Source organism: Sprattus sprattus (genome assembly GCF_963457725.1).
Source record: "Sprattus sprattus genome assembly, chromosome: 19".
Lineage (NCBI taxonomy): Eukaryota > Metazoa > Chordata > Actinopteri > Clupeiformes > Clupeidae > Sprattus > Sprattus sprattus.
Window position 1 is genome coordinate 6,406,850 of NC_137917.1, and position 27,329 is coordinate 6,434,178.

The 27,329-nt window shown below is 43.7% G+C and overlaps 3 protein-coding genes across 7 annotated transcripts; 1 reads left to right on the plus strand and 2 right to left on the minus strand.

Annotated features, from left to right (window-relative positions):
* Window positions 1-1,514: 1,514 nt before the first annotated feature.
* Window positions 1,515-4,344, minus strand: mfap5 (microfibril associated protein 5). Of its 2 annotated transcripts, none has more exons than XM_080858383.1 (7): window positions 4,242-4,344; window positions 3,235-3,310; window positions 3,105-3,137; window positions 2,915-2,947; window positions 2,432-2,519; window positions 2,261-2,334; window positions 1,515-2,113 (listed from the first exon to the last, which is right to left on the minus strand). In XM_080858383.1, the coding sequence occupies exons 2-7, from the start codon at window positions 3,275-3,277 to the stop codon at window positions 2,010-2,012; spliced, it is 375 nt and encodes a 124-aa protein (XP_080714509.1). In that variant the 5' UTR covers window positions 3,278-3,310; window positions 4,242-4,344; the 3' UTR covers window positions 1,515-2,009. The 2 variants fall into 2 exon arrangements, with proteins under 2 accessions (XP_080714509.1, XP_080714508.1); XM_080858382.1 differs by having other exon boundaries at window positions 2,915-2,950.
* Window positions 4,345-9,519: 5,175 nt separating this feature from the next.
* sbk3 (SH3 domain binding kinase family, member 3) lies at window positions 9,520-11,571 on the minus strand (the record flags this gene model as incomplete). Its single annotated transcript, XM_080857376.1, has 4 exons — window positions 9,520-10,239; window positions 10,728-10,930; window positions 11,048-11,192; window positions 11,557-11,571. The coding sequence occupies 4 exons, from the start codon at window positions 11,569-11,571 to the stop codon at window positions 9,520-9,522; spliced, it is 1,083 nt and encodes a 360-aa protein (XP_080713502.1).
* A 5,600-nt stretch (window positions 11,572-17,171) lies between these two features.
* On the plus strand, window positions 17,172-27,179 carry epn1a (epsin 1a). 4 transcript variants are annotated; one of them, XM_080857997.1, is made up of 12 exons: window positions 17,172-17,347; window positions 17,739-17,840; window positions 17,931-18,089; window positions 18,399-18,527; window positions 19,837-19,957; window positions 20,891-21,042; window positions 21,401-21,472; window positions 22,237-22,320; window positions 23,562-23,829; window positions 24,709-24,876; window positions 25,318-25,569; window positions 25,670-27,179. In XM_080857997.1, exons 2-12 carry the CDS (start codon window positions 17,772-17,774, stop codon window positions 26,161-26,163), a joined length of 1,968 nt encoding a protein of 655 aa, XP_080714123.1. In that variant the 5' UTR covers window positions 17,172-17,347; window positions 17,739-17,771; the 3' UTR covers window positions 26,164-27,179. The 4 variants fall into 4 exon arrangements, with proteins under 4 accessions (XP_080714123.1, XP_080714120.1, XP_080714121.1 ...); XM_080857994.1 differs by lacking the exon at window positions 21,401-21,472; XM_080857995.1 differs by lacking the exon at window positions 21,401-21,472 and having other exon boundaries at window positions 20,909-21,042.
* Window positions 27,180-27,329: the final 150 nt, after the last annotated feature.

Genomic DNA, 27,329 nt, shown 5'->3' on the forward strand with positions numbered 1-27,329 from the left:
GTGAAACCGCGGTCATGTCTTTGCATCTCATGAGGTGTTGTGCGCCCTCTAAAGGCTTGTTTTTTTTGTTGCACCGGTCGGTGTTCATACAGCCTACATGGAGACTTTACATCTAAGTCATGGGCTATCAATGAGACAAAGTGACCCAAAAATGCATCCGGGCCCCTACTGACCAGACTTGACGCTTATTCGGCTCTCGGGTAATTTGAGTTTGAGACCCCTGTTATTTTCAACAGGGCTACTGAAGGCTTCAGAGTTTGACTCTGCAAGAAGGAGTGGACTTCACATTTATAAGTCAGCCATGGGTTTCTTTATGTAAATATACATTGAGGAACATCACCAAAAGATATCCCTCTCAAAGATCTAACTGACATTAATACTGAATGTTATACTGTATTCTCTGTTTGTGTGTATTTGTGTATTTGTGTGTGTGTGTGTGTGTGTGTGTGTGTGTGTGTGTGTGTGTGTGTGGCTGTGGCTGTGTGTGTGTGGCTGTGTAGGTGGGAGTCAGTAATGTTGTTGTGAGTTTGGTGGTGAGAGAAGTGTGTACCGAGGTTGAGATTTCAAAATAGCATTATTAGCAGAGGTGAAAAGTTCACAGCAGTGAATCTTTTACCAGAGCTGGAGCTTTATCATGGCAGAAAAACAGAGTGCCATGATTAGCATTCTCCCTTGAAGCACAAAAGCTGGTTTGTTTTCATCTGCTCAAAAACACTCTTTACTCACTCTCTCAACCGTAAATCGTATTTCTCATCGCACCCTGGCAGGACCCTTGCAGTGATGAGTAGGCTGGGGTGTCCTTGTTCGTGTGTCGCTCAGGTCCAGATGAAGGAACACACTGTATGTATCGTTCTGGTAAATATTTTTGTCTTTTCACTCTCTGGACCATGACAGAAGTGTTCATTGTGCCCTTGGATGGGATATTTTCGCTCGTCTACATATTTAGAACACACTAACACACACACACTAACCAGAGCAATATATAGGCTTATTTTTTCATGCTATTTCTGACCTCTTAGGTGTGTCACACAGGCTCTTTATTCTTTATTTCTGTTTCAGTCCTATCGTAATACTGTTTGGAGTTATGGAAACCTTGAACCTCAACCCTAATAGGCTTTAGAGATACATGAGCGATTAAGAGGTTAATTAAAATGTTTCGGGTGTGACTCAAGATTCTACATTTATTTATTTTCAATTGTGATGAATGTGCCTTTGGACATTACTTGCACTTAATATGCTCACTTGCACTGAATATGTTCAGTTGATAGCTCATATTCGTTAAGGTTGTGAGCAGCTCTAAATGCTGCAGTTAGCCTCTGGGGATCAATGTCTACATCATCTCCTCAGCACACAGTATCTGCTGAGACCATGCCTACAGTACCTGTGCTCTTTAGTATATATGTATGTGTATAAAGAGATCAGAGCAGTATTCAAAAGACATTTAAAGATGTTTGTCTTTAACAAAGAACAAAGATGATTTTTTTTCATTTATTTTTTATTTTACCCACCTTTTCATCTTAGTGACAAAGGCTGGTGTGTAGAGATGGGTAGATATGATATAATAAGAGTTTAGGCAAAAAAACTATACAGGTACAGGTATGTAGGAAAATGCTATCAACAGCAACATTCAGTATCGTAACACAGTGCTCTGTTGTTGTCAGTGTAAAGATGAGAACATCATCTAAATAACAAAGTGATTCCTCACATGTGTACTTTCTACATAAAATCGAAGTGGTTGTTATTTAAAAAACAAATAAACAAAAAACATTTGATTAATGATTATAAAATTGTTTAGTGAGTCAGTTTAGATTTATTGTTGAACTGGATTCCTGTCAGGAAAACAGTAACAGTTGCTAAGCTGGAGTTTTTGTGATTTGTTATTCACCCCATCCTTTTTCACCCTCTCTCTCTCTCTCTCTCTCTCTCTCTCTCTCTCTTTCTCTCTCTCTCTCTCTCTCTTTCTCTCTCTCTCTCTCTCTCTTCTTCTCCATGTTGCCACCTCCTCTTGATCAAGCCTTGTTTGCCCAGGTTTTTGTGTTTCCACGACGACAGAGTTTTTTAGTTGACCTCGTGAGACGCTTGGGCCAGCCAGATTTCTCCCTGCACAGCTCCGCTGGGAAAGAGAGCGAGAAGGAGAGAGAGAGATGAGAGAGAAACAGAGAGAGTAGGGAGGGAAAGAGAGTGAAAATGGACGGGGGGGTTACTGATGTTCACTCATCTGTTGCTCTATTTTCAGAGGCCGACAGAGGGGCCCTCTCACCCTTGAGCAGCTCGTCCTGTAGGCAGACGGTGCGCACACAGATCTCTTTGTTGATCACATAGACTCGAGGGAGGCTGACAGGAATGGGTACAGACACAATTGTTGAGGGCATAACTCATGAGGCAGACTTCCGAAAAACCGATGGTGGCTATGAGTTCACCTAGTCAGTACCTGTAGAGGCAGAGGGAGTGGATGCATCTCTTTATGGGCCGATGGACTGAGTACATCCTGGTGCAGGGGTACATCTCCTCCCGGCAGTCTAGTAGAGGGGAACACACAATAAAGGCATCACTCTTGCCAGTTAACTCGTCATGGTCACGTGTTTTATTTTCACTGTGTGGTTTTGTTTTCTTCTCCATAGTTTGAGGTTTCCAATAATTAGATTAGATTAGATGATTAGGTTAAACTTTATTGTCATTGTGCAGAGTACACGTTAAAACCAATGAAATGCAGTCAGAGTCTAACCAGTGACCAAGAACTGTAGTACTTACAGATAAGTGCAGATATAAGTTAGTACCACAGCATAAAGTGTATATATACATACAAACAAATTACTATATATTATAAATAGAACAACTAAATGCAATGAATGTATCTCGCTCACTCTCACACACTCTCTCTCACACACCAGATAGCTGTGACACACTCACTCACCAGATGGTGGTGCATCCACTAGATCTTCGGTTACTTCTGCCCAACACACAAATGCAAAATGTTGTAAATGACATTGTGCTACGAGTCTGCACAGTTAGACAAAGCCTCGGCACAATAGACTAGTCACCAGTTCCACTGACATTAGGCTTGTAAACAAAACAGACATGCTCAAGCAGTGACGGAACTTTACCAGTTTGTTGGGCGCGGACAACTGCAACTTGCGCTGTGGGAAAACGACAATTAGAGGTTTATGTGAAGAGGGAAGTAAAAACGTCATAATGCAATAATTAACATAATGATTGTGTTAGTCTTTGGGTTACCATGGAAACAGCACAGCAACAAGATGATTGGGTAGCTGCCCATCTCTCAGATATGCAGCCAACCAAAGTTTATGATCTGCACAACACAAGAGGTAACCCAAATAGTCACTTTGAGAACTTAATAATATCTCTTCCTCTCACTCTCGCTCTTTCTCTCACACACACACACACACACACACACACACACACACACACACACACACACACACACACACACACACACACACACACACACACACACACAAACACACACACACACACACATACACACACACACACACACACACACACACTGAAGCAAATTTGCCTAGCATCATTTTCTCTTTTCCCTGAATTATTCTTCTATTTCTGTAACTGCTGTTTTATGTATATATACATGCATATCCTCTGATGTTCTAACCTTCTACCCTATGCTCACCACTGGCATATTCTTAAGCATGTTCTGTCAGTTGCAGTCTGGATTCCAAGACATGAGTTCATGCAAAAGAATGTGTTTTCAGGCACGCTCTGTGCGCTCCCCCCCCCCCCCCCCCCCCCCTCTTCCTCCTCTCCTCCACTTTTCTCTGCCCTTTTTGTGCTCATAGTTTAACACTCAGAAGGATCCCTGGTTACAGTATAGTGTTTCAGGAGTTTCTCCATTTTGCTTCATGACCAGTCCGGATAAGGAATGTAATAAACTTGCAAGACATTTAACAAGCACACATGCCCATGACTGCACATGCAGCACATACACATGCAATGGATGCCTGTCCTTCTCTCGCATCACTGCAACCAGTGCTCTTTAAATCTGTCAATTTTATCCAAACGTGTGTAGAGTAAAAACATGTTGCTTCGAGTGTTCCAATCACGTTTTGTATAGTGCGCACTAGCTAACTTTTCCCAGGGATGCCTTCGGTTCTTAATTAATCTGCTTTGCATGTCATCACTATGGTCCTTGCATCAAAACAAGCTCTATCAAACATTTGCCATTTGCAGTTCAATCCAATCAAACCTGTTCACATACTCACAATTCTTATATCCGCTGGCACTCCTTTTGTTGTCTGAAACTTTTGTCTATTCTCTTTCCCCTGTTTCCCTCTCCTCCTTCCTCTTCTCCCACCCTTCTTCTGTGGTCTTCTACACTCCCTCCCCCTTTCTCCCCCTTTCTCCAGATCAGTCTGCTCTATGATTTAAAGGGAGTGGGAACTCCAGACGTGCTCTAATTCATCTGGGAAAATATCTGAGAATGCAGATCTTGGGATACTGCATGAGCTGCCCTGTTACAGTGGCTTCACTTTTCAAACTGATATGTTGTTTCGCCTGTTTATATTAGGAATGTTCACATATATCACTATAAAAATTCAAAAATGAAATCCATAATCCTTCGTTGCAGTTATGACTACCCCAAACATTTGTTTAACATTTGTAATCCTCCATCAATAAGGGACACAAATGCTGGTTGCATTCTTTCCCACAGCTTGAGTTTCCAAATCTATGTCTATGTGTCATTCATGTTATGCACACAAATGATACCCAGCAGTTGTACAGCACTTCAGCTAAAGCTTTTAAGTCCTCGTAAATCTACCGAGTGGGGGGTGAAATGCCAAGTTGAGGAGAGACCTAAGGTCATTCCCATGTCCACCAGGGGGAGACTGTTCGTCAGAGATAGGAGGCTCTGAAGGGTGATTGTTTAACCTCAAGCAGGTGGTGCTGTTCTTAAATCTTCACATGACATAGGTGGTGAGTTGGAAGAATGCTTGCTATTACTCTTTCTCAGTTACCTTAAAAGGTGTGCTGTGTGCCTGTGTCATCTCTGTGCCAGCAGACACTGAGTAAGCATGTCACTGGCTGCCACTGGCTCACTGTCCTGTGGTAGGCTCCTTTTTCCTAGACATGCATATGGCTCACTCTCAGTATAAAGGACAGGGCAGATGGAGCCAACAGGGAAGAGTATAACTCTATACCACGGAAGACAATACGCTTTGAATAGAGATCAAGCCCCACTTCAAACGGAACAGAAAGAAATGAAGAGGGTGGTCTTTTCTTAGCTGTCAAGTGAGGAATGTGCATGTCACCCCTCTCTTGTCTGGACTTCTGTTTGATCGGAAGGAGAGACTGGAACGGGGAACCTGTGTTGTTGATTCTTACAATGAATTTGTCAAATATAAATATTGTCATGCATGCCCATGGAGTCACAGACTAAAGTGACATTTGGACGGCAGTCCTCTCAGGTGCCAGTTCAAAGGCACCTCACTCATCATAGGCTTGACATAACGAGGTTACAGTGTCCCACTGCAGGGAGAGAAAAAAGAGGGCGGCCTAGCAAGGTCAATCAAGTAAGCAGTGGGGTAGAACTGATGACATCCTGAGTAATGGAGAAAGGGAGATAGAGAGGGTGCGAACTGAGCTCACCTAAACCAGGAGGAGTCACGAGCCAGTGTTTGTCCAAGGCCCGCTGCATCGGTCAGCAGAGAGAGGGGGGAGAGAGAGAGGTGTGTAGGTACTGACCTGGCCGGTACTCATTTATATGATGGTCAGCACAGACAGACTCCCTCAAGACCCCATTTTGGTGGAAGAGAGAGGGGTTGGCTGGGATGGAGGTAGAGAGAGAAAGATTGATGCAAGAAGATAGTTTCAGTGGTGGGGTGGGTGGTTGGGGTCGGTCAATGAATGCCAAGTCATAAACACTGGATAACCGCCAGACTTGTTTATTAGTAGGGGCATATTTGTCCTTGCTGCCCAACCATCTCTGCTCTCCACGGCTGGCCGGGAGGCTACCCCAACATTCTCTCCATATGAACCTTTTATAACCGTCCAGCGATGCCTCCAACTGCCAACTGCTCCAGTTAGCTTTAATATGGTACACTGCTCTTCTGTATGCTCTCTCCTCAAAACATCAGAAGCTTGGTTTGTCAAAGCTAAAGCTGTTTCCGCAATTGTCTTCTGCACACACACACACACACACACACACACACACACACACACACACACACACACACACAATCACACATTTACATTCTCTCACTGTGGTGCTTTTAAACGCAGATCAAATGACCGCATGCACGTCAATTCTGAAGTTGTAAAAGAGTTCATATGAGAAGATCTCACAGCTGATGTGATTGCTAATTAAAGTCTTAAAAAAGACCTCGAACCATGAAGCTGACCTTAGCTGGGTGTCCCTCCATTTCATACCCATACTTTAAGCGCTTGATGAAAATGTGAGTCTGTGTGGGCACACATCCACTCTGTTATGTTAATTAAAAATGGATACTCTCCAAACAAGGAAAGAGTGTGCGGTTGACAGGGCAACTTAAACAGAAACACCTAATAAAATCGAAACAAATGTGAATTTATGCGCGTAAACTTCCATCAACCTCACATCACATTGTTTCCATCAACCTCTCATTGACTTCTTATTTGATTTTCAAATTTCAAGCATTTCCACTGGTCAATATTTGAATTCAAATGTTGGATGGAAACCAAAGCGATCTAGCAGACTGGACCTGTCTCAGGACTTCACAGTCATGTGATGTGGGGGTATCAGCTTTCTGTCGCCAGGAACGTTTTATATGCTCCATCTGTTGTCTTGTGTACATTTGTTTTTCCACCCATTGATCTCTCTATCTGAGTGCTTTCATTCCAACCAAAGGAAATGGTTGCAACAATAATGAACTTGCAGAATTTCCTTGTACAGACTAGAACTGAAGTCCACACTACATCCTCCAAAGCCTATTATTCTAATGTTTTATTAATTTACCTTTTTTTTAAATGTATCTTTGAACTTGACCAAGCCTCACAAAAAACTGTCCTTGAGAATCCAAAACTTCATTTCACTTTAAACAGATCTTTCTCATTCCAGCAACTGTGACTGTATATTCATCCAGGCTTCTTCAGCCATTTAGCCTTCACTGCAGGTTTCAGCTCAGTTCACACCTAAAAGTGTGACATCTCTGTCTGATCTCAAGTTGCATCACAAATTACCTGTTTTATGACCAACAGCAGTAGCAAGTGCAAGGCTCTGGAACGTAGCAGCTGGCAAAGGCTGGATCTCATTAAAAGGGCTCCAAAAGAATTCAGATGTCATTAAATACAGGCAGTAGACTGGCATCGGTCGATGAATATGAGATGTTATAGTGTGTTTTGCTTCTCATGTGTAGATAGCATTTCTGTTGCTAGGATACAGCACCCTAAATTCCCCTGACCCTTGGCCTCAGCCACTGTCCATGAGTCTGTCTTTCATTCTGTCTGTCTGTCTGTCTGTCTGTCTGTCTGTGCTCTGAATTTGTGCCTGGTTCAGCATCTTAGGTTGGCACTTTACCCTGCATCTGTTTCGGTTTGTCAGATGATTGTACAGTAGTCATCACAAGTGGACAGATACACATGCCCACCACCCTCTTACTTATTTGCACACGCACATGCACCACACACACACACGCACACAAACACACACACACAAAAACACACACAGACCCACACACAGCTCTGTAAGCGACTCTCGTTCTCGTTCCCTTGTTTCCAAGAAGCAGAGCCTTCCGAACAACAATAACAGGATTGGATCAAGGTGACGGGGGTTGTGCCATGGGAGGGGGGTCAGGGAAAGTGTTACAGAGCATGCAAACACCACATGCACACGGCACACTCAGCACATATGAGCACACAGCTGCTCCTATCAAAAGGCTTTGGAGATTAGAGAGAGAGCGGGAGAGACAAAAAGAGGTCCAGGGACAGTGTGTGTGTGTGTGTGTGTGTGTGTGTGTGTGTGTGTGTGTGTGTGTGTATCTGTGTGTGTGTGTGTGTGTGTGTGTGTGCGTGTGTGTGTGCATGTGTGTGTGTGTGTTAGAGAGCAATAGAGAGAGAGAAAGTAGGAGACCAAGGTTGTATTTAAAACTTAAATGTAGAATATAACATTCATTGTGTTGCTTTGCATCTTTTTGCCGTCTAGACAGGCGCCATTCATTTGGCAACATGCGCTCAAATTTTTTGCGTTGTTTCTGATTGGTTCTCTTGTCTGAATTTGCACTGCCTCTCATCTGTCAATCAAAATGTAATCAAAAGTATTAAAATGTAAGTTAGTTATCAAAAGTATTCAAATAAGTTACTTTGATGAAGTAATTAAAATAGTTATATTACTTTTTACATTTTTAACAGGGTAACTAGTAATCTGTTTCAAAAGTAGCCTTCCCCAGCACTGAACAAACATATCCAGTTGTGATTGGGTTTCATGTTGATCAGGTCCAGACAGGATTGCTTAGGTGGTGCTGAGCAGTTATAGGGCAGAGAGAGAGAGAGAGAGAGAGAGAGAGAGAGAGAGAGAGAGAGAGAGAGAGAGAAAGAGAGGAAGGCCAGAGAGAGGACAGGAAGGTGTTGATGTGTGGGACAGAGCAAATAGATGAAGGGTGCTATTTATAAAACCATCTGGAGTGCTGGGTTAGCATGGGCCTCATAGTGAGAGGAGTTAGAAGGGAGACCTGTTTAGACAAAGTTCATAAATGAGAGACTAACTGAATGAGTTAGAGAAGTTGAGGGGGAAAAGGTAGACTTCGCTTCAGAAGATGAGAATGTCAGAAGAAAGCAAGCAGATACATTCATACATGCATCAGGATAGAACTTATTAGAATACAAGGTATGAGTAGGCTACAAACCTGAATTAGAGTAGGGGGATTTTAATTGGAAAACGTATGTAATAATGTTACAGAACGATTTAGTAACGTTATGTAATACCATAGTTATGTATTACCATAGTAATGTATTGTCCATAGTTATGTATTGTCCATGTTTTGCCAACTGTAAAAGGTGCTAACGGACATGAACTGAAAGAGTGGACATATCTAGTAAATACATGAAAATATGTTTATTTCATTAAAGTATTAAAAAACAACAATCACATACATCATATACACAATAACACCCCCACAACCAGATTACCAGCACCATTAGCCAAACAACTTCTATCTGAGGTAGAGATGTGAGGCAGGATTATATCGTACATTTGATATCAGTACCAAATTAAAGTGTTTTCTGTTGAAATACAGCTATTTCAACCACTACAACAGCTCTGGATATAATGTATTTACAGAATAGAAGAAAACTACAGCAGTTACATTTAGTTGTGATTTACCCTTGCTAAATAATCTAGGAAATGTCAGACTTAAATCTCTGACCAGAGGTATTTAATATTAACATTCATTTTACATTCATCTATTTATTTGATTCTTGTATACAGACCCGAATTCAGGTTTTACATCAGTAGATACAGTGAACATATGGTACACAGGCCAGTAAATAACGGGGTACGGGGTACCCCATTTATCTTTCTCCTCTCCCCTCCCGTTCTTTCTCCCTGGCAAGTCCTCCCTCTGATACTCTTCTGGCCTCCCTCTCTGCCGCCTCTGCCTTCGTCTTCTCCTCCTTCTCAGTCTCTAGGAGCCAGGCCCCCCCCAGGTAGCCTGGGATCTCGTCAGCCGCAGCCCTTAGTGTGGGCTCTGGGTTCAGCAGCTGCCTAAAGAGTGACAAGGCTAGTGGGCTGAAGAATGAAAAGTGTGTCGCGATTTGGTCGTAGCAATTAGCGTCGTCCTCCTTGCTCTCGGCCATATGGTCAAACCACTTTTTGTATTCACAGAAGGATGGGTCATCTGAGGTGCTCTCCTCCCAGGGGAAGCAGCTTGTCAGCAGGCAAAACACCAGAATCCCCAGGGCCCAGCTATCCAAACTGGGCTCCACTGATATCCAAATATCCTCCTCTTCCTCCTCCTCTTCCTCGTCTGTCTTGCCTTCAGGCTCCTTCCTCTTGGCCTCTGCTACCTCAGGCACACAGAAGGGTGAGTCATACCAGACAGCACGGACCTGGGTGCCCTGTGCCCTCACCAGTCCAAAGTCACCCAATTTGACCCATCGACATGCCGCATCGCAGAGGAAGATGTTCTCCGGCTTAATATCACGGTGGACGAAGCCCAGAGAGTGGAGGTGGGAGACGGCCCCACTTAGCTGAGACATCACCCGCTGGGAGCACTCCTCACTCACGCCATCCTAGAGAGAGAGAGAGAGAGAGAGAGAGAGAGAGAGGGAGAAAAAGACACATAGAGAGAATAAGTCTCTGAGATGTCAGAGAGTGTTTTGTTTTTGCGATCAAATCCCCAGTCTACTCAAAGCACAGTATATTGCATTAGGCTGATGACAAGATGAATTGTCCTGGTATTTTCTCAAGGCAGTGGAGACGTTAGATGATACTTGGGAGAGTGTGCATGTGCTTGAGTATGAGGAGTGTGAACATCTGCCTGAGGACATTTCCTCTCCCATGCCTTGAAATTGTGACAGGGAAATACTGATGGGTGACACAGTGTCCGAATAGGATCTGTTGTGAACGTGAACATGAACATGAATGTGTGAAGGAATGTGCGAGGTACCAATGTATTTGGGATTAACGGCAATCTGTAATAGTAATAGAACTGCAATCTGTAATAAAACAGCATCATTTAAACTGTGATGTTCTGTGATAAAATGCTTTTCATGCTGACCTTTGACACAATGACGTCATACAGGTCACCATAGAGACCAGCCTGTTGTGCAAAAACGTAGTAGGTCGGGGTGGAGTAGTAGATACCGAGAGCCCGGTTGAGAGAGGGGTGAGTGCAGAAGGAGAGGGAGAGGTTGTATTCACGCAGGAAAGCCTGGAGGGACGTGTCTGGACGAGGGAAGAACTTAAGTGCCATGGGTGTCCCTGAGGGGCAAAACAAAGGCCAAAGGCCAAACTCTGTTAACAGGGCATTATATGGAATAGTGTGATTGTGACTGTATGGTTCTCTGTTCAAAAGTACCATCCCAAGGAACCACATACCTCTTTTCTTGTGGACAGCCAGCATGACTTTTCCATATGACCCCTGTCCCAGAAGTTTGATAAGCTTAAAGTGCTCTGACGTCTTCAGTGTGGTCAGAGACTGAGCCGTGAGATAGCAGAGCTCGTCCAGTTGCTCTGTCGCAGCCTAGAATAACAAACACATGTCAGTCTTATCTATGACTGGGCCACAGATTCAAGAAAAGTTGTAGGTCCATGTTACAACATCTCCAAGTCTGATGCATAACAATGCACATCAATAAATTGACGTTGAGTGATGCACTCTACTATGTATTTGGGTTCTATTTAGCACTATAGACACTGTAATTGTGAAAGTAAGACATTTGATCATCATTTGATTGAAAAGGTTTTAAACAACACTGAACTGCTTCAAAATTGAGACCTCAAGTGTGCATGTGTCAGAGCTGTCACAAGACTAATGAGTCTAGGACACCTACACACTGTGATTACATAAGTGAAGAAGGCTAAAAGGTTTGCTAACAAGAGCATACCAGCATCCAGTACATGTCATCTCATGTCTTTCATTTCAAACAGATGCATGGTCAAACAATACACCTCTATCTCCCTCAGGCCCCTGACACCCCCTCAAAATAGCCCGTGTCCATAACATTCTTCCTTTTGATGTTACACAATCGAATTGAGTAGATCAACTACACTGTGTATTTTTACACAAACTTTTAGCAAACCTTTTCATGCTACAGCAGACAGCATTAATCTATACACCATTTTTCGACAGAAGGAGTTTGCAAAGGAATTTGCAATTACTTCACATGCAAGAACTATGTCACCACAAGGATTTGTACAGTATTTGCAATTACAACACAGTACAGAGAGTACAGTAAAGTGCCCCACTGATATGAGCTGCAGCTCTTGTAGACACGTAGCCATTGTATTGTATTTGGGGTTGCGATGGAACACTTAAGTGGAAGAATGAGGTTGTCCTTGTCTTGCCAGTAAGCATTGGAGTGGGTTTGATTGCATGCCAATATTAAATCATCTAGGGCACACCTCATTTAAATTTAGAATTAGATGTTGAAAAAATGTAACCCTTCATATCTTGTGAGAACATTTAAGCCAGGTGGCATGAAATCACTAAATCAACTCCACATAAATTGTATTAAACGGAGAAGGAAACATTTGCTCTATACACAAAACAATCTCCCACAATCTATGATTGAACCAGAGAATTCAAACAATTCAAAGCAGCCAACACAAACTACAACAGGAGCAACTTTTAAAATGTAATTTACTTTGAAAAATGAAAAACCTATTCTGTTACACTTGGTCTAGGGCTCTGCAGCTCTGTGTATACACAGGGATATTCCCTGGGCTTACATTATGTAACCCATATATTGATGGACTGTGCTTATGCTCTGTTGAAGCACACTGACATTCAGAAAAGTCTTTATAATCCTGAGTGTTTATTCAATTAGTCACTGGAACTCCTTGCAATGAGGTTAGCATTACAGGAGACAACTGGTCTATTTAACTTTCATCATGCTGGAAAGGGAGCTAACACTATTAACACCTTTCACCTAACACTGTCCAAGAAATAGAATCTAGAAGCTAACAGTCTGCAAATGATATCTTCTTTTACGAAACCCTTCCTACAGTGTGACTATACCATTATGTATAGTCTAACACATAAATAGCACATCGTTATTCTCTCTGCATATCAAGCCCTGACCCCAATCCCACGACTAGTTTTATGACAGTAAAATATTGATGCACTTCATTCACCAGCGCAACATATGTTACAGTTGTACTATACGTAATAGATCATATGCAGTCATAATGATACTGTTATAAAGTGTGACCCAACCATCCCGTTTTTCTCAGTGAACAGTGTGTAGGGATGTATAAGGGTACTGAGAACCAAATATAAGACTCTCAATATCTTTTTATACACCAGTTATGAATGCCTTTTAAATGCTAATAAAGTTTGACTTACTGTCATTTTGTTGAGTCCTCTTCAAAGTGACTGCTTGCTCTAATGTTCTCTCTCTCTCTCTTTGCCTTGCTTTGCGTCTAAGAAATCTTAGATTGTCTTGTCCATATGCACAGTCATGAACAAAACTCTTCACTTTGGAGTCTTATACGTCCTCGTCAGGTTAGTGCTGGCTAGTTATACAGAATCTTCACCAGCTTTGCTAAGTAAACAACTGTGATTGATTAGTTTGCACGCACTTGCATGGTATTGTATCAGACCGATAGGACCGTCCACACTGACTCAGAGTCTTTAATACTGTGTCCCCTCTCTCGTCCTCCCACTATGGTCCCCCCCCCCCCCCCCCTCCCTCCACAAATTCTGCCATTTGTTTTCCCTGCAAATATGCATGTACTGCAGCTGCCTGGCATGTCAGCCCTCCCTCTCACCCTGTGTGTCCCTCTCCCAGTCCGTGTTAATGTTCTAGAGTGTCCAATCTGTCAGTTAGTCTGTCTCCATCAACCTGCTGCATTCCTCCTGGGTCCTCCTTCTCTCCATCTCTTCTTCCTGCCAGCTAATCCCCGCCTTTATAGTACCTCCCATAATTAACATCTCCCTTCCCCCAATACACCTCTCTCCATCTTACATTCTTTCCACAGAACAAGATTCCACTGGTAATAAGAAGAAGTCCTGGATTTACAAGGTCCAAATTAGCTAACAAGATGTTTCCACAAATCATTACTTCTTATTTACTATGACTTCTCAAAATGTTGCCTGTAATCAGTTTGCATAAACTCTATAAATAGGCTTAAACCAATATTATTTAAAACCATTCTTCAGGCTTAACAAACCTCTGCTACTGTATATGACTGCCATAAGCCGATTGTCTGTACACATGCATGGAAGAAATCATCCAATTTATGAACATCTAATTTGATGTGTCTTGTTTAGCTTCATTCCTCCCTCTGACTTCATCCTGTCCCTCCATTCTCTCCATTTTTCCTTCAGAGCCAATCATCTCTGAGTGACAAAATTAACAGCTGAAGCTTTCACTTTACAAAATGTCTTAATACTGCAGTCTGCTGTATCACTGACAGCTCTGTATCCTTTTTCACGCCTGTTCAGTTTCTGCTGACACTCCTCTTTCGGACTCGTCATGTACATCTACCCATATAGTATACATGCTTCAGCCACTGCTGGTTATGTAATGCAAACAGTCGCTGTTGTCACTACCATAGACGCCAGGGTTAGCTGTCTCGTTATAATCCATGGTGCCATGACACTCAGCTCTCCTGTGGGAGTCAACACTTCTTGGTCCACTCACTCATCACCACTTGCCCAATGCACACCATGACGGCTGCTTTTCCCGTCCCCTCCACATTCATGCTCTTCAACAACCAGATACAGAAAGATTGAAAACTCATTGTTCATGGGTCCCACAAAACGTTTCTGTATCCTACCTATATACTTTGCTTGTATCAGTTCAATATTGAGTTTAGTTTATGTTAAGGTGAGAAGACGACAGCCATAAGATGACAAACGTCTTGTGGCAGTAGGCTTCCCTTCTCTTGACTTCTTAAAATAAAGAATATAGCCTACTCTTTTAGGTCCAGTAGTCTAACATCAAAATGACTTATGTTCATCATAAAAAAAAAAAGATTAATTTTATTGATGGATATTTCAAAAGCACTGGGAGTGGCTAAATAATTAAATCAACAAGCCATATCCAAGAAGAAATAGGACTGGCCTGCATATTGAATTAAAGTGGCCCCTCCAGTGTCAGAACTACAGCAATTATGAGCTAGGAAGGAGCCTAAACTTCAGCAACTATGAGCTACAAAGGAGCCTAATAAAGCATTTTCTTTAAACGTATCCCGTATTACAGCAGTAAGTTTACAGAAGTAAGCAACTAGGTTACAGGTGTAGGTCGCCACAGGGTGGACACAGCATGCTATAGCAACCTCTACGCAGAAAAAGACAGAGGCTGTGTATGTGGTATACCGCAGGTGCCTCAGCTGCGATCGTTTTATATAGTTCGCCAGTCGTTCACAGAATGTCACAAACGTGATATTGCAATTGCAGAGATATACGGTAGTGACTTATGGTAGTTTAATAATGGGAAGGGGTGGGACGTACTGGAAATATGATACCTAACCCGGAGCCCCAACTATCAGTCATTTTTCTGATTAAAAGGCTAACTTACTATACCACGAAAGTCCCTCCGTCAGACGTAGCCTATCCTAGCCGCTTTTGTTAAGTACTGTAAAATGCAGTTTCGGCACAGAGCAACCAATGTCAATGAAGTCATAAAGAATGATTTCTTTTTAAATGTACTCAGCTTTGCCCCTTTCATAAATATTAACAGTTAGAAAGTGCAAGGGGGTGCGGTCCATACCGTAGTTTAGAACGGAAGCGGAAGTGCCGCCATCTCCTTGTACCGTTTCAGCTACAGCAGGGTCAGTATAGACACAAACCAGATATATATTATGGTACATTGTCTTGAACATGTATTACCTATTATGGATATTTTTCAAGTTAAGTCCATATGACCATTGATTTGTACAACAGACAAGTTGTCACGTGACGAGGTTCTAAATACACCTGTTTTTGTAGCCACTAGAACCGCTAACTTAGCCTGTGAGAAGGGAAGCTGGCTATTGGCAGCCAGCTCGTTATCATCCGCCACTGCCATCTACCTTCGCTAGCTAGCTTAATGGCTAGCTTCGGTTCTATGTCGTGACAGTTTTATAAATTGTCCATTCGTCACCTTTTATTCACAATTTTCTCCCCTTCCCCTTTACCCCCCACGCGTTTACTTTCACTGTGTTCTCGTGCCTGACAAGGAGAAGGGGAGTTGATTGGTAAGTAGTAACGTTACTCAGCTGATGGAGGTCCTAGCTAGCGTCTCAGCTAAAAAGCTCGTCTGTTTGTTTAGCTAGCTAGCAACTTGTTCGAGTACGTTAGTGCATTCATAGTTACTTTTATTACACCATTAGTTGTAGGTAGTTCCGTGTGAAAAATGCCGCTACTTTCAAATGGACGTTGCTTATCTGTTGCTTATCGTTGTTCTCAATTGTCCAAGGCCAATCAGTTAACTTAATCTAACTGGACAATTTTGCTACCCAAGTTAACGTTAGCTGTCTAGCGAGCTAACTGGGTGGGGGTCTTGCAGTAGAGGGTGTGTTGTTCGTTGATAGCTGTGCGTGGGAGTAGTTTACGCTCGAGGCCGTAGTCTGATTGCCACAGTCACAGTCGTTATAGAATATCGCCTCACATGGTTTATTTTTTAACTTTTCGATTTCATAAGTTTGAGTCTCAGTTAAGTTTACCAAACAAGCAAGCTGGCTATGTCTGTCTTAGCTAGGTATGCAACGTTGAGGTTTATTTACACACTTATACAAGGATTGTTTTTGTAGTTTTTGAGTTTGAAAGTCATTTGGACATTTGTTGCTTCGTCGCTTTAATTTGTTTGATATGCTTTGTCAGCTCATCAGAATGCATTAGGAGAGGCACAGTTAAAAAAATAGTAGTAGTTAGTAGTTGGGCTGAAGTTTTTCATTATCACTCAAGGTCTTTGTTGGTGACTAACCGAAACATTTAGGACTTTGCTCCAGGAATCTTCAGCTCGACTTTTGGAACGGTTATCGAATTTCCATTATGCAATCAAGTCGCATAGTTGTAAGCACAGTGTGCTGTCTATTCGCTCCTTATCGCACGAACTGTATTCATGGCGAAGGTGACGAATCCCTCTAACAAGCCATTTCAAGAGGCACCCACCAGCATTATGATACCATTTTAAGTTTATTCTGTGTTTTATGTATTTGTCAAAGGAAGCTGTCAAAGCCACAAAGAGAAGAACGTTGCAGAACTGTATGTTTTAACTGGAACAGTGCAGTGTAGACACCCTATCCTCAGATAACATTTCTAGTTGCTGAAGGTAATTTCCTACTCTGGTCAGGTTATGTGCTGCAGCATATCACTATTGATATTTCATAAGGGGAACAGTCTCTGCAGACTTCCCTGGTCTTTAATTTGACTGACCTTAGATATGTTTGAAATTGAATTCCTTTTGATATTACCTGCTGACTGTTATTGCCCTGTAAACCTGTCTTATAAACTATATGTTTTCATACTGCCCCCCCCCCCCCCCCCTTATTTTCTCCCCTGGACAGTCCCCCCCCCCCCCCCCTAAACTCTCCACTTTTGGGAGCCAATGTCGCCCTGTGGAGGCACAGGGAAGTGGACAAGCTGAGAAAGTTAGCGCAAGTGAGCTCTGTGACTCCAAGGCGAAAAAGAGAGAGGGCAAAAGAAGACAGGTGGACACGCCCCACGGCCACGTTGTTCTTTTTTAGCAGGTAAGTGGTTGGGCGTGTCCGTCCTTTTATTGTTCCTAACCTGTGGGTCACCCGCTTGGTGTCCACTCAGTGTGTTGACATGACTTGCTTTCATCCCGCCGCTGGGCTGAAGTGACTTGAATGCTTCATGCTGGCGCTTTCACTTCAAGGAACAGATACTTCAAGGCCACAGGGATCTAATGTTCTTTTTTTGTTTGCCCTTGGATTCTGTTTTTGTGATGTGAATTTGCTTATCTTTGTGCTGGCATTCTGGAACAGTGGGAAGTTGTATTTCTCTTTTATTTGTGACTCTTATTTCCAATATTCACAATATTCACTCGGTGTTAGGTGGCAGCACTGTGCGGTATTATAGCTATTAATGATTAATTGACCCTGTTTTACAATCTCTTAGATTTCAGACGAATCAGATAGCCAAGCTGTTGCCATGTCGACGTCTTCGCTACGACGACAAGTGAAGAACATTGTGCATAATTACTCTGAGGCAGAGATAAAGGTGGGTGTTGTACCTCTTCCCTCTTTTATGGTGCGTTTAATTTTACCCCATTATCCTGTATACCCTGTCTAAAACTGTGCTGTCCCACAGGTCAGAGAAGCAACCTCAAATGACCCCTGGGGCCCCTCCAGTTCTCTCATGTCAGAAATTGCAGACCTCACATACAATGTTGTGGCCTTCTCAGAAATTATGAGCATGGTGTGGAAGCGACTGAATGACCATGGCAAGAACTGGAGGCATGTATATAAAGTAAGTATTACATTGATATGTGCTGAACCCCTAATCTCAGCAGGCATGAAATGGAAAATGTGATTTCATTATTTGAATACGTGGCTGTGACACTGTTTTGACAAAACATGTTTTTGCAGTTGTTTCTTGGTGTTCTACCAGTATGCATACACAAGCGGTTTTTTTATGCTTTCTTTTTTTTTTCCTGATTTGTTTCTCATGGGTGTTTGTTTTTGAGCCCCCTGGGTGTCCTCGTAGTTTTTCTTTTCTTTTTTTTTCTTCTTCTCTCTGGTAATTTACTGGTGTGCTCTGTGTTGTTGTTTTTTGTAGGCTATGACACTGATGGAGTACTTGATAAAGACAGGCTCTGAGCGGGTGGCCCAGCAGTGCAGAGAGAACATCTACGCTGTCCAGACCCTCAAAGACTTTCAGTTCATAGACAGGGATGGCAAAGACCAGGTACACAACTATCCCCTCTATTCTTCATCCATGTGTTCTTGCATTACAGGCCAAGTCATTTGGAAAGTTCAAATATATACATATACGCATTCAGGTATGCTGCTGATAGATAAACACACTCGCTCATATCTGCATATGTGAATGGGCATGTTTATGGTGTATGGAAGCAATTGATGCAAAAGCTTTACACTTCCTTACACAAACAATCCATCTGTCCACTTACTGTTGCACCTACTAAACACACATTCTTTGCACACAAACACAGACATTTGTGTACACACACACACACACACACACACAGGCTGCTACACAAGAATAAACTGAAAGCTCAAGGACTTTCTGTACTTGCATGGTGAAACCCAGGTACCACAGTATAAGTGGTAGACACAAACACACACACACACACACATTCCTCAAGGACATTTGACACTGTGCCTGCATTTGAATGGTCAGGTTCTTGTCAACAGTGGAGGAGGAGGAGGAGGAGGGGTCTTGGTGGATGAAGATTTTGTTTTCCCAGCATGTTGATCTTAATCTTGGAAAACTAAATTACTGAGAGAATAAAATATTTGGTTTTCTAATTAATTCTGGTGAACATGCAGTGTGTTGCCTATAGTATATGAACTGAAGGCAACAGGTTGGAGGGTCACACTTACCTACATGCAGTATGTACCGTGGATTTTATTGCAGAGGAGAGCGGTTTTGTGTATGCAGCTTTTGAGGATGACCAAAAGTGTCTAAAAAATAGAATCAATATTTATGACTTGACCAATCTTGCTGTGCTTGCACATGAGTCAACTCTTCCTTGCCACTGTCTATTTATTGCAGTCAAAGAAAGACCATGTCATTACAGCCACTCCAATTATACCCATAAAACCTAAAACTGTGGCATAATGTGGTTAGATCAGAGTAAGTATATCTGATGACTTTGCCTTGAGGGTATTGTGTATTTTTCAGTGTGTTTGTTTTCTCAGAAGATACACACTTCCTCTTGTTTTTGGTGCTGCCACAGTGGTGCTACACCCGATTGTGATCTTGAGATAAAGGTTTGCCAGTGCTTACCTTGGCTGCCACATTTTTCCATTCCTTAAATTATCCCTAGCTACATGCTGTTTTAAACTAAAGCAGTGTGCTGGAGCCAAACCTGTAAAAAAAAGATGTAAATCTAAATCAGAGATTGAAACTTTTCTAATGGCTACAGTATGAACAGGGAAACATACTCACAATATATATGGAGAAGAAGACTGCATGTACAAATGGTGTTGGTGTTATTTTTAACTGTGGCTCCAACGTTGGTTGTGCGTATCAGGGAGTGAATGTAAGAGAAAAGGCCAAACAGCTGGTGACCCTACTGAAGGACGAGGAGAGACTACGGGAGGAGAGGATCCATGCCCTCAAGACCAAAGAAAAGATGGCGCAGACCACTAGTGGTGAGTACTCCATATCACGCCAGCTCTTTAGTGCACACTTGCTCAGAACGTAGTAGTTTTCATTTGTCATTTATCTGATTGGTCATTCAATTACTAAGGTATATATAACTATTTAAATATGAATGTATTATCTGATCACTCCCTGTTGAGGTTTTTATTTTTTCAATTGGGAATTGAAAGCTTATCAGACCGGAAGAATGATCACCGCAGTCTCTGACCGCTTCCCCCTTCCCCTGCTGAAGTAGTCACAAATACAGCTATCCACATACGTTTGCACAGCCAAGAACACACACACACATACAAACTTGTCTACACACTTCCAAACAAACGAACATATATACAGACATGTCTACACACAACACACTTCCTTGTTGAACACACATACACACACAAACATCTCTACACACATGCACACCAACATCTTCACACACATGCACACAAACATCTCTACACACATGCACACAAACATCTCCACACACATGCACACAAACATCTTGCCACACATGCACACAAACATCTTGCCACACATGCACACAAACATCCCTACTCACATGCACACAAACATCTCTACACGTACACACACAAACATCTCACTACACATACACACAAACATCTCCACACACATGCACACACACATCTCCACACACATGCACACACACATCCCCACACGCATGCACACAAACATCTCTGCACACATGCACAGCTCCCCGTGGACACGCTTTGCTTTCAGGCTTCAATGCTCTTGGGGTTAACAGTCCAACTACACACGATGAGCAGCTTGTATGCAAATGCATCGCGCTCTAAGAGATAGGAGGTGGGAAAAAGGGCACTGTGGAGTGAGTTGGAGCCAACCCCGTGATTGGGGCGTTAATGTCTGGGCAGATCAGTGCTTGAGTACAGAGTGCCATCTGACGACTGTGATGTATGTCCCAGCCTCCTCTGCTCCCTCAGCTCCAGGTATCGGGGGAGGCAGCATGGCTCCTCAGCAGGGGGCGGACGGGGAGCAGGCGTGGCCTCAGAGCTCCGGAGAGGAGGACCTCCAGCTGCAGCTGGCGCTGGCCATGAGCAAAGAGGAGGCGGAGCAGGTAAAGCCAGAACAGCCTATCAGGACACAGGGCCTTCAGTAGCAGGTAAATGGGCCAAGGCTGCAGGAGACTGTCTTGGCCTTTGAAATGGCCACGAGTCCGATGTCTGGAGACATTACCACTACCTTATCACAAGCATGAGAATAAAGTCAAGTGAAGTTGAACTCCACTGCTATGAAAGCTAACCCTTTCAGAGAAACAAATGGGTCATTAGACATATCAGAAGCTGATATGTTTGCAAAGTGGTCCTGACTCAGTTCTCCCCCCTTAACCTAGGGCTCCACTGAGTTGGAGAAAGCACACAGAGTTAATATCTGCCCCCCCCCCCACTCACCTCTTGACCCTAATCCTCCCCTAGCCCAATGCTGACCCTCTGGAGGATGCCGATTTCACCTATGCTCTCGCTCTCAGCCAGCAGTTACAAGAAAAGGTCAGGGGTCAGAACTCACCCACGGCGACCAAAGTCATCGTGGGCCGTCTGCTTTCGCTCTCTGTTCCACTCCAAAATTCTGAACGCAATCTCAAAGCACAGCCCAGTCTGAGTTCTGATTATGGGAAATCTTGATGGTCTCTGGCAAACATTCTTGTTTTCTGCACCTCTGTTGCTTATTCATGAGGCGATTTAAAAAAAAAATAATTAAAAAAAATCAGGACTTCAACTTCGAAGTAAATTTTGCTGGTTTAAAGAATCAAAAGGTTCATACATGTTATATATAACAGAGGTGTTCAGAAGTCTTCATGCTTTGCAGCAAATCATTGTGCCATATTTATTTGGGTGGAAACCTATGAAGTCATCGGAAAACTATTGAAGTAACCTGCAGTTGTCAATTAATTAACTCAACCAAACATATGCATGATAAAAAAAATCATTTTGTAATTATGCAGAACACTTAACATGGAATTGTTGGATCTGCCTTACTGGAAATACAACTGCACACCTGCATCAGTAATCAACAAATATGCTTTCCTTCGCTGTTCTCACTAAATGCATGCTTTCAAACACCAAACCTATTTTCATGCGCTGTTCCTTTAGGGAAGTAAATGTTTTACAAACACAAACACGTCTCAGGGCTGATGGGGTATGGGGCCCACACACTCCATCTCCCATCAGCCCCCATGTTTGAACTGCCGAGACTGTGGTTGGGTTACCGCGTGTCCCTATCTGATGATGTGGCGGTGGTGTATGATTGGCAGGAGGAGCGTCTGCGCAGGGGAGACGACCTGAGACTGCGGATGGCCATCGAGGAGAGTCAGAGGGAGAAGGCCAAGCCTGAGGAGGTGTGTGTGTGTGTGGGTGTGTGGGTGTGTGTGGGTGAGTGAGAGCGTGGGTGCGTGAGGGCATGAGAGAGAACCGGTCATACCCAAGGGTGGAGAGTGTGGTTGTGTGTGTGGGGGTGTGTGCGTATGTATGTAAATGCGTGAAAGATGAAGGCCAAAAACCCGCTGAACTGTGTGTGTACCTGCCTCTCACTCTCCAAGAGTTACCTGCTGTGTCTGTGTCTCTCACCCTGCGTGCGTTCGAAACAACTCTCTGTGACTGCACTAGTCTGTCTGAAAGTGTGGTTGTCTGTCTGTCTGTCTGTCTGTCTGTCTGTCTGTCTGTCTGTCTGTCTGTATTTAGGACTGTAGTGCAGCTCATCACCTCTGAGCTCTCGCTCTATTGACCACATGCTGGCAGAGGGTAGACTTTGCCTCATTGACCTCAGAATGCAATACATTCCTACACACGTTTTCGTGTGTGTGTGTGTGTGTGTGTGTGTGTGTGTGTGTGTGTGTGTGTGTGTGTGTGTGTGTGTGTGTGTGTGTGTGTGTGTGTGTGTGTGTGTGTGTGTGTGTGTGTGTGTGTGTGTGTGTGTCTCTGCTTGCTGGTCTGCATGCTAGCAAACTGGTTTAATTTTTGTTTAGTGAGCATGGACCATCACAGGATGAGATCACTAAGCCTGCTATTCTAGAGGAGCACTAAAGAAGAAGAACTCAACAGATGTGAACTTCAATATATGCTGTCTGACTAGCGTACTAGTGCTTTAAATGTACTGTATTGCAGTGCTAAGAATATTCTACAACGCGTTTACACGGCTGTATGGTTTATTCAGGGACCTTGTTTCAAGGGGTTTAGTCTACGTTGTGTCTGTGCCATGGCTGATAAAATAAAAGGGAAATAATCAGACAAGCAAGTGCACAGAATGATTCTGCTAAGCTGCTATTAAAGTTTTTAATTACATCATCAGTCTGTCCAATCAGCAGGTGACCAGTTCAATATCAGGGATTTTTCTTTTTCACAGTTTCTTTGAATAGTCCGACATATGCTTTCCTTTGATCAGTCAGACATATGTGTGCCCCACAACTAAAATGCCACCATGTGTCATGTGCGCCACTAGGGAAGTAGAGCATGTGAGCACCACCGCAAAAGGAACATGTTAACCGCTGTGGCATATTTAGGGCCGTTTGTGTTTTTTTTTACTGCTGTCTCATAGAGGCATGTGTGTCTGTGTGTGTGTTAACTGCTGTCTCTGTCTCAGAGCGCTCTGATGGAGTTGGGTACTGTTGACCCGTGGGGGGCCAACGCTGCCCCCCCTCCAGCAATGGGTTCTGCTGGGGCCTCCCCTCCCCTCTCCGCAGCCCCCGCCCCTGCCGCTGGGACTTGGGGCCCGGCAGACCCGTGGGGGGCAGCCACGCCCTCCTCCCCCCCTGTGGATCCCTGGGGTGGGGGTCCACCTAAGATAGAGCCCCCTCCAGACCCGTGGGGAGACACCTCCAGAGCCAACTCAGACCCTTGGGGATCAACAAGTGAGTGCAGCCATCCTGTAGCCTCTTACCTCTGAACCACACTGTGTGTGTGGTCTAGATCTGCACTTAGCTGACAGGCAAGGAGAATGGTAAGACGTAAATGAGACGGATTGGAGCAATTTATTATTACAGAATTTGATGATGAGATTTCGGTTTCCTCTGTCTATCCATTGCTTCTTTCTCTCTCTCTCTCTCTCTCTCTCTCTCTCTCTCAATGTTATTATCATCAAAACAAGAGTGGAAAGGGTAAACTAGATCATCTGATCAGACTTCACTTTGGTCTTCCATTTACATTGAGCTGAAGGGGTTCATGGCACTGCACCTTTGGAGCGGTGTGAGGTGACAAACTGTTCTGTAAACGTATTTGGATCTTGACATGAACTAGTGCCCTGTGAGATTATATCAGTGAAATCATAAACGAATTAAGCTCAGTATCATACTACTAATTAAGTTCAGAATCTCTTTACCTCATTCGCCATAGGCAATGTGGTTTGCTGAATATTTCATAAGGTAGTACTCATTGAGCTTAAAAATATCAGAATTTGAAACAAAATTCCTTAATTAGAAACAGGCCTATTATACTTCTCCATACCCACATGCATATGCGCCCCACACTGCACTGTTCCAAATGTTCAACCTGTTGGATGTTGCATAGCAGGACGTCTGCCAGAATATCAGATTATATAAAGAAAAGTGGCATATATGGGATGTTTTAGTTCCTGTTTTAGTTCCTGTCAATTATAAGGTAACTTGTGAAGAACATAGTTTTCTGTGCTGTTCCCCCCTCCCCCTCCATCTCTCCCCCTCTCCCTATATCATCCCCACTGTTGTTGCCCTGCTTGTGTCTTAACCCTTGGCCCCTTCACCTCTCCCCCATAGCTGTGACCCCTCCCAGTGTGGACCCTTGGGGGACCTCATTGGCCCCAGCCCAGATCCCAGTAGCTTCCGGGTCAGGTGACCCCTGGGCTGCGGACGGGCTTGCCCCTGTCATTGACTCCCTCTCCTCTGACCCCTGGAGCTTCCCCACCAAACATACCAATGGCACAGGTACACATACTGCGCACACACACACATAGTCACTGCAACAGCAAAAAAGACCAATATACACTACACTAAATATACACTGAAAAGGGTTTATTTGGCATTCCGAATTGGCCAATCCGCACACACGCGCACATGCACACACGCGCGCACGCACACTTACTCAGACACCCTCAGCTCTTTGGTCAGCCGCCTGAGGCAAGCTGCTGCCATGCTGGTTGGAGGAGCTGTGTGATGTGCTGTCTGGAATGGGTCTGTTTGTGTGTCTCCTCTCCTCCATTCCTCTTTTCCACACATTAGTGGGCATTGTGCGAGACCTTCATTTCATAACAAGACGCATTCTGTACATATTGCCTGAATTATCCCATCACTTCATTTGTTCTTCTGTCTCATCACTTCGCCTCTTTTGCCACTCTCGCTTCTATTTTTCTCCTGCTGTTTCTTCAGGAGATCCGGAGAGAAGAGGCTCTTTTGGAACAGCCGGAGACGGGAGCAAAGGTAGCACGGGCTCTCCAGTGCCCTTTGACCTCTCCTCTCTGGGCCCATCTCTGCCTGTGAGGAAAACGCCTGAGTCTTTCCTGGGGCCCAACGCGGCACTTGTGGACCTGGACTCTCTGATCTCCTCCAAGCCCAAACCCAAACAGCCCCCTCCCTCTCTCTCCAACTCCTCCACCAACAACCCCTTCCTACAGACACGGGGTGAGGAATGCAGCACTTTTATGGAAAACATATTTCTTGGTTTAAGTCTTTCAATATATTAAGTTGTTTTTCATATCTCTCGCTCTCTGCTTTCCTTCAGGCTCATCCCCAGCCCCTGGTATGGCTGTGACCCCAGGTAGCACCATCTCCAGCAGGGGGGTTTCCCCCACCCCTCCTCCTACTTCCAATCCCTTTGGCGCGTCCTCCATGGCATCCATCTCCCCACAGCCATCCTCGCTTGGCCTGAGCCAGATGCGCACCAGCCCGGTCCCACCTAACCCCATGTTGGGTCACATGCCACCCCCATCACTGGGAATGGTTCAGCCTGGGATGGGCATGCATGGGATGGGACTCCCTATGGCGGCCCCTGGGATGGGTATGGGAATGGTGCAGTCCAGCCCGATGGGGATGTCCTTCAGTGGGATGTCCCCCATGGCCCCACCTGGGAATGCCCACTTTATGGGCGCTGGGGGGCCAGGCCAGCCTCCATTGATTTTGGGCGGGTCAACAGGGATGGGCGGAGTGATGGGTGCTGGGGGATCTGTGGGGGGAGGCGGGGCCACCGGAGCCAGCACCAATCCCTTTCTTCTCTGAGGGCTTTCACCACTCCCTCTGCACCCTCCACAGCCCAAGCCCCTCATCACAAACAGTTTATGTGTCTAAAGAAAAAAAAAATACAAAATTACGTGTACATCTCTATATTTAAAAGAAAACAAGAAAAGAAAAAAAGAAATTGTTATTTTCTTTCACAAAAAAAGCATTTCAATTTTATGTTTTATTTTTGTTTTGAGTGGAATGCAGAAGGTTGAGAAGTGTTTATTTATTTAATTTCAAAATCGTTTAAATTATTTTTCTTTTTTTTCCCAGTCTGGTTGGGCAGTAAAGCGGGTGGATGATGGGGGTTTAATCAGTGTAGGACACCACTGTAGTATGCCATCATCAATCCTGCACAGGCGTGATCAAGTGATGGAGAGACTGATCCGTGGTGGGAGAAGAGCGGGTCGAGCGTAGCCACTAAAACAAAACTGATGGTGATCACACACAACAATCAGAAGGAGTGAAACACTGAGATTAAAGGAGTGCATGAAGGATGGATGGAACTTAACTCACAGCTACATTTCAGGCAAAATTCTGGTTGAGATCATTCAATGGCTGTATTATTTTAAGATCTTATTTAATGTTTAATGTAATTTATTTTAATTTTTTGTACTCTAGGGGAACAAGGAAAATCACACTGAACTATGCCATTTAATGAGCGGCCTGTCTTTCCTCTTCCCTTCATCATTTCTGTGTAACAATCAAAAAAAAAATGTGATTTTAACATTTCATGAATTGAGAGGAAAATGGAAAATTGTTTGTGTGTGTGAATGTGTTGCTGTATCCGAGTGAGAGCAAATGGATTTTAGCATGTGTGGGTGTATGTTTGTGTATATACGTCTGCACTTGCGTTTCTATGTGCATTTCCATTAGCCCAACCTCCTGGCTCACTACATTCACTTGAAAGGCAAAATACAACATGAATTGTATTTTTTTTAAAGTCACTTTTTCAATGCTTTGTAAATGTGGGGATTAAAAGAAGGTATTATAAAAGGTCCTATTTAATTTTCACTTATTATTTCGTTTTTCTTCCCCTCTGGATTTGTTTTGAAGACTGCGTTTCTCCCACTGTCATGTGTACAGGGCACCCTGTACTCCAGTCTAAGCATGTGGTGATCACACGCTTTTTTCCCTCCTGCTGGTGTGATAACAGAAGGAGAAAC

Bases quoted from the DNA above. Each gene is read 5' to 3' on its own strand.
- mfap5 (XM_080858382.1), bottom strand. From the start codon at position 3,277: ATGGGCAGCTACCCAATCATCTTGTTGCTGTGCTGTTTCCATG. The intron at 3,138-3,234 runs GTAACCCAAAGA...GTTTTCCCACAG, and splicing joins GTTGCTGTGCTGTTTCCATG to CGCAAGTTGCAGTTGTCCGC. The intron at 2,951-3,104 runs GTAAAGTTCCGT...TGTGTTGGGCAG, and splicing joins TGTCCGCGCCCAACAAACTG to AAGTAACCGAAGATCTAGTG.
- epn1a (XM_080857997.1), top strand. From the start codon at position 17,772: ATGTCGACGTCTTCGCTACGACGACAAGTGAAGAACATTGTGCATAAT. The intron at 18,528-19,836 runs GTACACAACTAT...TGTGCGTATCAG, and splicing joins ACAGGGATGGCAAAGACCAG to GGAGTGAATGTAAGAGAAAA. The intron at 25,570-25,669 runs GTGAGGAATGCA...GCTTTCCTTCAG, and splicing joins CCCCTTCCTACAGACACGGG to GCTCATCCCCAGCCCCTGGT.